Source organism: Epinephelus moara, chromosome 21 (genome assembly GCF_006386435.1).
Source record: "Epinephelus moara isolate mb chromosome 21, YSFRI_EMoa_1.0, whole genome shotgun sequence".
Classification (NCBI taxonomy): domain Eukaryota; kingdom Metazoa; phylum Chordata; class Actinopteri; order Perciformes; family Serranidae; genus Epinephelus; species Epinephelus moara.
In genome coordinates this window covers 14284243-14294388 of record NC_065526.1, presented here as the reverse complement: position 1 = coordinate 14294388, position 10146 = coordinate 14284243, and the positions used below count along the sequence as shown (strand labels likewise).

Genomic DNA, 10146 nt, shown 5'->3' with positions numbered 1-10146 from the left:
GAAAAGAGGAAGAAATTAAAAGTTGGATAAATAAACTTAAATAAATGTCTGTGCCACTTAAGACCTCAGATTTAAGTTTGAGGCTATTTAATGACTTTTAAGGGATAATATTTAAATAATTGAATTCACAACATTTTGACTTTTGTTGATTGATAGAATTGATTTATATTACCTTTACCTTCAGGCTGCAAAATCCAAATTTAAAAGCCAAATTATTGAGTTTGTTTGTCACTTTTTTGGTCATGCTCTACAGGTACTGTCATGGAAACGTGAGATAGCTAAGACAACCAAGTTTGTGACCACAGTATTGCAGGTTTGATCCCCGAACCTGCAGGATAAACGTGGGTGGGGAGAGTGAAACTGCGGTGCTTCCACTGAGGTGCCCCCGAGCAAGGCCCCCACCTCTGACTACTCCAGTGACAAATGCTATGTGGCTGACAGATCAGACTGGTTGTACTGGGCTGCTTCAAAGTGTGAATGAGCACATGTGCTAGAAAAAGAGAGCCTGGCCTTCAGTTAAACATGCCTGAATAAAAGAAGCGGCCTTTTTTTAAAAAAAAAGCGTAGATCGGTAACTTTGAAAAATATGGTGTCAAATTTTAGATTATAAAAAGTAAAATAACCCACTGGAACCACAGTATCAGGCGTTGAAGTACACTGCAGTTCATTCCAGGTGTGTGGTGCAAAGAATCTAAAAGCAATCGGGCGCCTGCAGCACTAACCAGCCCTGCAAACGTGTGTTATGTGTTACAGCTCTCAAGCTAATAAGTGACGTCAAAAATGAGAGCAATTTTAAACCAAATGTTGGTCCCTTCTAATAGAAAAAGAAGGCCAAGTCACTTTCACAATGCGTCTTCTGATCGTCTGTAGCTACAGAACACATCTGCTGGTCTGAATTTGTTGCAGTCACACAAACCAGGAAGATATTCTGAAGAGGACTGTAAGTAAGAAACCATCTACTAATCAATCGTGCTTGTCAGAATGTTTTATTGACAATATTGATCATTGATTCCAGCTGTTTACTTCAGCTTCTTCTTGGGTCTGAGGTGGTCGGTGTGTCCGCACTTCTTCTTGCGGCAGTTTGTGGCACGTGCATGTAGGCGAGCGTAGCACCTGAGCACAAAAGGAACAAAGTGTTAGATCACAATAACCATCATCATCGTGTCACTCTCACCCAACAATGTTCCAGTGCCTTTGTTTTTCTTTTTTCTTAAGCACACAACTAATACGAAGTACTTTGTTCAGTGTTTTTACCTCCACCTTCTCACTGAGCGGTAGTCCCTGTTTTATTAAGCTACACTTTGACACAAATCTACAGACACAATCTGTCACGATTTTTCAGTCGTTAACAATATTGAAAAAGCCAAAGTGATTATTTTAAAGAGATTTTTAGCCTTTAATGGACAGGACAGTTACGTGTGAAAGGGAGAGAGAGAGAGAGGGGATGACATGCAGCAAAGGGCCACAGGCTGGGCTCGAACCTGGGCCGCTGCGGCAACAGCCTTGTGCATGGGGCGCCTGCTCTACCACTAAGCCACTAACGCCCCTGTTATGTTGAATTTGTGAAGAAAAAACTTTTTCAAATGCCTCCGGAGAATGAAGAATCCAAAAGCCAAGAAATTATTGATGAATGAATGAGTGAGTTCTTGAGGTATTATGTGACTTTGCTGAATCCAAACTGACCCTTTAAAACACCAAAGTCAAGGCCTTCACACTGAGTCTGTGTTTTTCTGGATGCATTTTTTTAATCCGTCATCTGAAAAAATTATGTTGACTGATTCTGATGCGTTTTATTGGTCTGTTCGGTGTGAAAATTCGCAATAAGTGACAAAAAATAAATAAATTAAAAAGACGCATTTCCTCCTTTGCCTCTCTCATCTCATCTGTCTGTCCTCCACATTCTGTGTGCAGTCCACATCCTCCTCCTCTTTGTCATCATCCACCTGAATATTACTGCCTGACCGTAGTTATAAAATGAATCTGTCTTGTCACAGATATGTTCCGCCATCACATTATCTTCACTGATTCCTGGTCAAACGTCTCTAAAGGCTCTGACGGATGTGAAAAACACAGAAAATCAAACCATTTTTTATCATGGACGAACGTTTCGGACTCAGTGTGCAAACGTTACACAGTAATCCAAACTACCTCACTTACTGAGGCAGCAGTAGACCAGCAGCTCTGTTCAGCAAGGTAAAAGTCATGTTTTTGTCAGTGGAGTCTGGCTTTGAAGAGAGAACATTCACTTTTAGTTTAGTTTGGATTCTTTGTTCAGCGGAGGCATGGGAGATTTAAAGCGTAACACGGGGTGAGTAACTGATATACAAATGGTCATTTTGGGGGATGAATTATTCCTTACAAAAACATTATCAGAAACACCAACTGCATTCATCCCCCAGTTTGAGAACACTGGGTTAGGCAGCTTTACACATCAGGATAAACCAGCCAACGTCACAGAATCCTATTTTGACAAGTTTCAATATGAGATATATAAACATTTCTTGTGGTGTCAGCTCAGTCATATTCTCCCTTCCTGCTGTCTCTGAGGACAAATCCAGCCTCACCAGTATGACACCGTACTGTGTTTGCATACGTACTTGCGGCACACCATCTTGTCACAGTTGTACTTCTGAGCCAGCATTTTCATAGAGGGCTCGATGATGCCCCCTCTCAGACGCAGCACCAGGTGGAGGGTGGACTCTGGGGAAGGAGAGAAATCATATAACAATCATGATGCAACAACGATGACAAAAGGCAGTCTTATAACGTCTGTCTTATAACGTCGGTGATGGTTCGCCACAGTGGAGGTGCAACGTACCCTTCTGGATGTTGTAGTCGGACAAGGTGCGTCCATCCTCCAGCTGTTTCCCGGCAAAGATGAGACGCTGCTGATCAGGGGGGATACCTGGGAAAAAGTGCCACGACTGTGAACTGACGCTTGAGCCAGATGTGGAAAACCATTTAGTGTTTACAGCTGCCACTCAAATTATATCTCAGCGGTAGGTAAATACATAATAGGCGTACTTCTGATACTAATCTGACCCTTCGTTCATGTACATGTGCTCTTACATGAAATACATAGTATCCTTAATATTTTTAAGTATGGACTGACTTTCAAGGAAACTTCCTACATCATCATATTAATGTGTATATTACAGATAAAGTGATTGATCACAGAAAACTAGTGTTTTTAAATGCTCTTTGGGTTGTTTCAGATGTTAGAGTTTACACTGTGACACTGTATACACCATTCAACCACTAATTCGCCTGGATATCTGGAGGGAATCCTCACGGAGGAATCCTATTCATTTCTTTGTTGTTGTTTTTCGATTATGCTTTTTATTGTTTCCTCGAGAAAGACGAAAAATGAAAAGTCTGCAGCAACCTACACCATGACAACACATAGTTACTTGTATATATTATAACAAATTTCCAGACTGTATAAGTATATCAAAGAACACATTATTCATTAAAGAAAATAAAAGTAAAAAATAGAAATAAATAAGTAAGTAATAATAATGATAATAGTAATAATAAGAAATAATAAATAAATAAATAAATACTAATAATAATAATAAGAAGAAGAACAACAATCTGATTCTTCTCTTTATTAAACCGAAACTAGACTACAAGAAGCACAGCTAGAAAGACAATGGAAGAAATGGACTCTATGCAAGACTCAGAAAGACGATACTAGACCGGAATAATAATCAATAGATAAATTAATCCTTCAGGCTGTAGAAATGCGTTTTTACCCAAGCAGGTTTTGTTTCGTAAGCTCTTATTATTTTTCAATTATTTTATTATGCTGTTGTAACTGATGTGTCGGTGTCACACAAGCTGTTTTATAAATATTTAAGTGAAAAAATAAAGAAATTGTGACACTATACAAAAATCTATTGATAGCATGTAAGGGCAAAGATGGGCAAAACAGAAAATAGGAAAATATATATGAAAAAAAAATACAGCAGCTTTTGTCAGACAAGATGTAATTTCATATCTCTACCTAGACTGAGAAAGCTGAGCTTATAGTGTCCAACCATGTTTATGTAAAAATATAATTTCTATAAGGTTTTGGTAAGATTGATAAAACAACTAGTCTGAACAGTTTATATATATTGTATATTGTATGGCAGTAGGACCTCTGAGCCATCAATTTGTTACTGAGGATTCAGAGTTACACAGGAATTTGTGCATGGAGGAAAATAAAACAATATGCCACCCTAGTTGATGACACTACACATGAATTATATCAGCCCTGTTAATGATCTATAGGACAAATTATCATTGATTTTACCTTCCTTGTCCTGGATTTTGGCCTTGACGTTGTCGATGGTGTCACTGGGCTCCACCTCGAGGGTAATGGTTTTACCCGTCAGCGTTTTCACAAAGATCTGCATTTTGGCTCACTGGAAAGAAAGAAAATGTGTCAGACTAACTAAAATGGACCAACAAGCACAGCAAAAGTCAACTGAGAACAGAGGGCTTATCTTGTGCTTTTAATAGGTTACTTCCTCATATTTGTAATCAAGTATCCAGGTACGAGTATTTGCTATGCTTCAGTGTTTTCAGCAGGTTCTTTTCAACAACCAGTGTGCCAGGACAGATTGAAAAGACAGTATTATACATAGGCCTACTTAAAATGTAGAAAAACAGGAGTTTAAAGACTAGCTACTTTAAACAAGTGTAAGGTGAAATGCCTATTGGGTACAGCCGAAACACACCACATAGATAACTACTGCAGTTAAACCGACTGCTGACTAGTTTTGAGCGCATCTCCCGTGATATAATAAACATAAAGAAAACGATTTATTTAGAAGTTTAAATAAATCTGTACTCACGTCGTGACCATTCACCAGCCCCAGTGAGGCAAAACAGGAACTTGATGAGCCCGGTCCTGTGCTTAAGTAAGGGAAACAAGCTCATCCAGTTTTTAATAATCTGGTCCGGTGACACATCTGCACGGATGGAGGAGGGTTGGTGTGTTGATCGCAGGTGCTGACATGTTGTAGATTAATTAGCGGGGCACGATCTGATGTGTTTAAACGATTCACATCCATGTGGTTGCTCTCAAACAGTGAAATAGACTGAGGAAATAAATGTTTGTCAAAAAAAGGGAAAAGAAAACGAAAAACGTGTCGTCCCTGGGTGGGCTCGAACCACCAACCTTTCGGTTAACAGCCGAACGCGCTAACCGATTGCGCCACAGAGACAACTATGCACACCTACCTCACTTCGAAAAATTTGAAATACTACATTGTACATATTGTACATATATTTATATATAATAATGTTGTTCACAGATGCACGGGCGCCATCTTGTGGCAGCGCCGACACGCAAATCGCGTTAACTTCACGCGAGAGCATGTATTGTTTTTCCCCGCTAGGTGGCTAATCAAGTCCGAAACATACAAATATAAAAAAGTAATTAAAAGAGATATAAGCATACGAGACATTAAAGGATAGCGGCTGACAAGAAGCAAGACAAACATTAAAAGAAGGTGCGTACCGTTACATATGACCTAGCCTTAAATGGTGAACTTTTTTTTTAATCTTACCAGACTGTCGAAAAACAGCTAACGTTAGCTTAGCGTTAGCGCTAACTTCCTGCGTCATAGCCATAACGTTAGCTAACTTAAATTACTGAGACAAACGTATTGTATTACACTCGGTAAATTAGTGACAGTTAACGTAAGTGTAGCCAACAAAGACTTTTAATTTGAACCAATAATTGACTGATATAATGTTTACTTGTGTTATTACAAATTAAACGATAGAGCCTCAACCAGTTAGCTGATGTTAGCAAAGTTAACGGTTACACTAGCATTGGCACGAGGAAAGGTGTTCGGAGGTATAACTTAGCTAACATTACCGTTAGCCTAATTAAAATGTACTCTTTGTTTGCGGTTGCTTTAAAGTTGTTTGTCTAAAGTGTGTTTCACAACATATAACAACTAGTTATGACAAAGTTAGCGAAAACTCACTTCTAAAGAGAAAGCCATCAAATAAAAGCACAAAATCACTCCATCTCTCATCATGACTGAGGACCAGTAATGCCAATTATTGAGCAAGTAAGATTTTTGATCACGTTTGATTGGTAAAGGTGCAGCTCCAACCCCACTGACGATATTTAGCAATATTCAATCAAATACAAAGTACGTTTATTCAACTTATCTCTTAAATTTGCCCCATTTACACTGTTTTTGATGCTATGACATAGAGTATGTCATGTCTGTGACATTTCAGGATGGCACCCAGCATATTAGTGTCATCCTGGTGACAGCCAGCAGATGGCACTGTGGTACAGAAGAAGCTGTACAGCATGTAGTATGTGACATGATATAACTTAATTTATCCAAAGGGGAATTACTGTGCAGCTAATAGTAAGAGTACAGATATAACAATCTGAAATTACAAGAATGGATGGAAAATAACAACAACGTGCAAATTCAAAATAAATATAATATTTGCACTGTTAAAAAAACAGGTTAACAGTATGAACAGGTAAACAGTAAGGACCAAAAAGGTAGAGCCTCTAGAATAATTGTTAGAAAACAATTGATAAAAAATAAGTTACGTTTTAAGTTACATACACGCAAACAACCTGTGAAATGATAGTGCAAGTGTAATTTATGTAATAAATGAAACAATTTAATTCTACTGAATCACAAATCAAAACTGTTTGTGTCTAAAAATCATCACAAGAAACATACATAGAAAGAGTAAAGTTATGACTTTATTTCCTTCATTTAAATGTCTACTGCATGTTATATAACAATTTCATGATTTTACAATATTAAACAACCACTTCTGTCTGTACTGGGTTTTACATCAGCAAGTTTACATCTATTTTTGCTATTGTGCTATTTTTTAGTCACAATCTCTTTTTGTCTACAAATGTGCTTTGTGAACTTGCTGTGTGACAAACAATGTAAACAATTTGTGGGCTGTAATGAAGAGAAACATCAGGCATCTAACTTCACAATTCCCAGATTTTACTACACACACAGGCCCTGTTTGCACCTGGTATTAACACTTGTCCTGGGTGACTGGATCACAAGTGGATACAGTATGTCTAAATACAGGTGTGAATGCAGCAAATGTGCCTCAATGCGTCTTGAGATCTGAGCACTCAGACCACATTTGGAGGTGGTCTGGACTGTATATGGCCACAGTGTTTCAGCAGTGTATACTGTAATGTGGGTTTCCAGCTTTGGGGCACTTCCTGGTGCTTCATCATCCTGTCTGAACCCAGCATCCACCCAGGTGTGCTCTTACGTACTGAAATTTGGCACTAATTTATTTGGAACAGTATCAATGTAATTCCATCAGAACCCTTAATTAAAGCACCAAGTTCAGTACCTGACCTTACTCAAGGTGCACACAGAGACTCATTCTAACAAAAGGTGTGAAGAGACGGACTTACAGCTGTCCACTTGTGATTGGATCACCCAAGACAAACACTAATACCAGGTGTAAACTGGGCCACAGACTACCATTCCATAAATAAGTTAGTTAAAAAGGTCCACATTGTCAGTGTTACAGTCACTAAACAATGAATCATTTACAGTGGTTTCACAGCAATTGTGAAAGCCCCAGTGGCCTAATGGATAAGGCACTGGCCTCCTAAGCCAGGGATTGTGGGTTCGAGTCCCATCTGGGGTGTATAGCAGAGTGGCGCAGCGGAAGCGTGCTGGGCCCATAACCCAGAGGTCGATAGATCGAAACTATCCTCTGCTATCTAAACATTTTACAAACACTAATCATCAAACTCGCACTGCTTTACTCGACTAATTCCACTCTCTGTTAAATGTGGAGCACAGTGGCCTCAAGTTCAGTACCTGACCATACTCAAGATGCAAATGGAGACTCATTCTAACAAAAGATATGAACAGACAGACTTACAGCTGTCCACTTGTGATTGGATCACCCAAGACAAACATTAATACCAGGCGTAAACTGGGCCACAGACTACCATTCCATAAATGAGTTAGTTAAAAAGGTCCACATTGTCAGTGTTACAGTCACTAAACAATGAATCATTCACAGTGGTTTCACAGCAGATGTCAAAGCCCCAGTGGCCTAATGGATAAGGCACTGGCCTCCTAAGCCAGGGATTGTGGGTTCGAGTCCCATCTGGGGTGCATAGCAGAGTGGCGCAGCGGAAGCGTGCTGGGCCCATAACCCAGAGGTCGATAGATCGAAACTATCCTCTGCTATCTAAACATTTTACAAACACTAATCAAACTCTCATAGCTTTACCTGTCTATTTACACGCTTCGTTAAACGTAAAGCACAGTGGCCTCAGCATACAGAAACTGTGGTGAGGAGTCTAAAAGATCACATCCATCAAATGTCACTCTACATGTAAACCATGGCTGTTTATTTTGGGACACAAAAACTGGGACTTTATGTAAATGAAAAACATCAAGACTTTACTGAGCTTTGCGCATCCTGTCAGCTACAGATGCCCTGTGGTTGGTCAAATTATTGAGGACGCAACTGTTGGTCAACATAGACAGTTTGTTGTTCAAGGTGTCTTTACTTCTCTCCCAACAATAATCTCCTCCTTGATCCATATTTTCCTCTCCTCCTCTATCGTCCCCTTCGTCTTCAACCTCGCTCTCTTCATCACTGCGCACATCTTTATCCAGCTGGAGACAGAAGCAGATACAAGGTTTGACACATCTGACAGAGCTAACGAACTAATCTAATCTTAGATGTTAATGTAGGAATTGACACCACATCTTTCTCTGTGAATGCTACCATGCAGTGCAAGTTGATTTTACAGCTGATTCTCACCTTGCCTGTCAGGAATTTATAAACCATGCGTAAGATTAAGCCAGCCCAGAAGATGTGAAGACCCTGCAGCACCATCAGGAGGACGTTGAAAAAGTAGTAGCCAGCAAAAGGTTCAAACACCTCCATGGACAGCACCAGGGTGGTATGGATGATTCTGCAAGTAATCAAATAATTGCAATAACATTAGAGAAACTGTTACAAGTCAGCCATGCTGCATTAAAGGTTCAGTGGGTGGGCAGCCGCAGTAGCAGTGGCATCTAGCAGTGAGGTTGAAGAACTGGAACTTCTCCCGTGTGCCAAACATGTAGGCAAATTGTGGTGGCCAACACGTATGGCCCTATTTAGAGAGTGTTTTACCCTGTTTCCACCGAGCAGTACAATACGATACTGTTTAGTTTGGTAGGTTTTTTCCGTTTCCACTGTGGAAAGTTGTGGATGGTACCAATGGAGCCGTTCCGTACCGTCCCCATTTTTGGTCCCCCCTCTGTTGGGGTACCTAGCACACAGATCTGGTACTAAAAGGTGGAGCTGTGAACACTGCAGTCCATTGATCTGTCGATCAATAATGGACGTTTACATAGGTTACTTAGTGGCTTTGCAATCGTTGCAATAAGCTTTTGCCACCGGTGCCGAAATTTCGTGGAAAAAAATCTGCTTTACAGCAGGAAACGCGTCATGTATTGCGAAATTGGTCGGTCAGCCAATCAGGGCCTGGAGCGAGTCCTTATGAGGAGTTGGGCATGAGATAGTTGAGTCACAAGCACAATGGCAGACGAACAAAGATTGGAGACAAGTGAAAAACGGCCTAGCAAAAGAAAACAAGCTTTGCAAAGAAGAGCAAAAGGAGAGTGATAAAAGAAGAGGAAAAACAATACTAAACCTCAGTCAGGCGTTCAAGAGATGAAGGGAGCTCCGTGACCAAAGAGGCTTCAAAACTGATGCTTTCTTTCTAATGGATCAGTAAGTAACACGGCTAAATGTTAGCTAGACCAGAGAGGACTGTACTGTACTGGCTGCTAGTTCATTCCTAGCTGGCCAGCATTGCAAATCGCTGCAACCAGGGACCAGGTAGCGAGTGTTGGTCAGCTGACATCCTCGTTGCCATTCTACGGCAGCCCTCGGACAGTGATACCCCCCCTCCCTTCCGTCTGTTCTCTTCTCACGGAGACAGCTATCGACGGACATCGCCCAGCTAAGTTACGCCCACCTAAGTGAACACTGAACTTTGTTTCCCATTCAATTTGAGCTCCAACCGGCCGCATCGTTTCCATACGGTACCGTTTATTCTAGAATCGGGACTGTTTACATGTGCATATTGGTATAATTCCACTGTGTCTACTGTTG

At 40.4% G+C, this 10146-nt stretch overlaps 2 protein-coding genes, 1 long non-coding RNA gene and 3 other non-coding genes across 7 annotated transcripts in view; 3 read left to right on the top strand and 3 right to left on the bottom strand.

Annotated features, from left to right (window-relative positions):
- Nucleotides 1–967: 967 nt before the first annotated feature.
- Nucleotides 968–4996, bottom strand: LOC126383217 (ubiquitin-like). Its single transcript, XM_050033705.1, has 5 exons — nucleotides 4842–4996; nucleotides 4298–4409; nucleotides 2819–2905; nucleotides 2598–2700; nucleotides 968–1113 (listed from the first exon to the last, which is right to left on the bottom strand). The coding sequence occupies exons 2-5, from the start codon at nucleotides 4398–4400 to the stop codon at nucleotides 1020–1022; spliced, it is 387 nt and encodes a 128-aa protein (XP_049889662.1). The 5' UTR covers nucleotides 4401–4409; nucleotides 4842–4996; the 3' UTR covers nucleotides 968–1019.
- Nucleotides 4997–5139: 143 nt separating this feature from the next.
- trnan-guu (transfer RNA asparagine (anticodon GUU)) lies at nucleotides 5140–5213 on the bottom strand. Its single transcript has one exon. It is a non-coding gene; the product is annotated as a tRNA-Asn (tRNA).
- Nucleotides 5214–5392: 179 nt separating this feature from the next.
- The window catches only part of LOC126383110 (uncharacterized), a 30525-nt gene continuing 25771 nt past the window's right edge, over nucleotides 5393–10146 (top strand). Inside the window, exon 1 of the long non-coding RNA XR_007569109.1 lies at nucleotides 5393–5501. This is a non-coding gene — a long non-coding RNA (uncharacterized LOC126383110). The remainder of the gene's footprint in view (nucleotides 5502–10146) is intronic.
- Nucleotides 6717–10146, bottom strand: part of LOC126383108 (ceramide synthase 2-like) — a 15077-nt gene continuing 11647 nt past the window's right edge. For both annotated transcript variants that reach the window (XM_050033550.1, XM_050033549.1), the window contains exons 10-11: nucleotides 8803–8956; nucleotides 6717–8654 (exon numbers count right to left, since the gene is read on the bottom strand). In XM_050033550.1, the coding sequence (XP_049889507.1) occupies nucleotides 8436–8654; nucleotides 8803–8956 (373 nt within the window). In that variant the 3' untranslated portion in view covers nucleotides 6717–8435. The remainder of the gene's footprint in view (nucleotides 8655–8802; nucleotides 8957–10146) is intronic.
- On the top strand, nucleotides 7593–7665 carry trnar-ccu (transfer RNA arginine (anticodon CCU)). The gene has a single exon. It is a non-coding gene; the product is annotated as a tRNA-Arg (tRNA).
- trnar-ccu (transfer RNA arginine (anticodon CCU)) lies at nucleotides 8072–8144 on the top strand. Its single transcript has one exon. It is a non-coding gene; the product is annotated as a tRNA-Arg (tRNA).

What these genes read in the sequence shown, in the direction of transcription:
- LOC126383217 (XM_050033705.1), bottom strand. Translation starts at nt 4,400, where the DNA reads ATGCAGATCTTTGTGAAAACGCTGACGGGTAAAACCATTACCCTCGAG. An exon ending in CAAAATCCAGGACAAGGAAG is followed by an intron (nt 2,906 to 4,297) that starts GTAAAATCAATG and finishes ACTTTTTCCCAG; the next exon opens with GTATCCCCCCTGATCAGCAG. An exon ending in CGACTACAACATCCAGAAGG is followed by an intron (nt 2,701 to 2,818) that starts GTACGTTGCACC and finishes CTCCTTCCCCAG; the next exon opens with AGTCCACCCTCCACCTGGTG.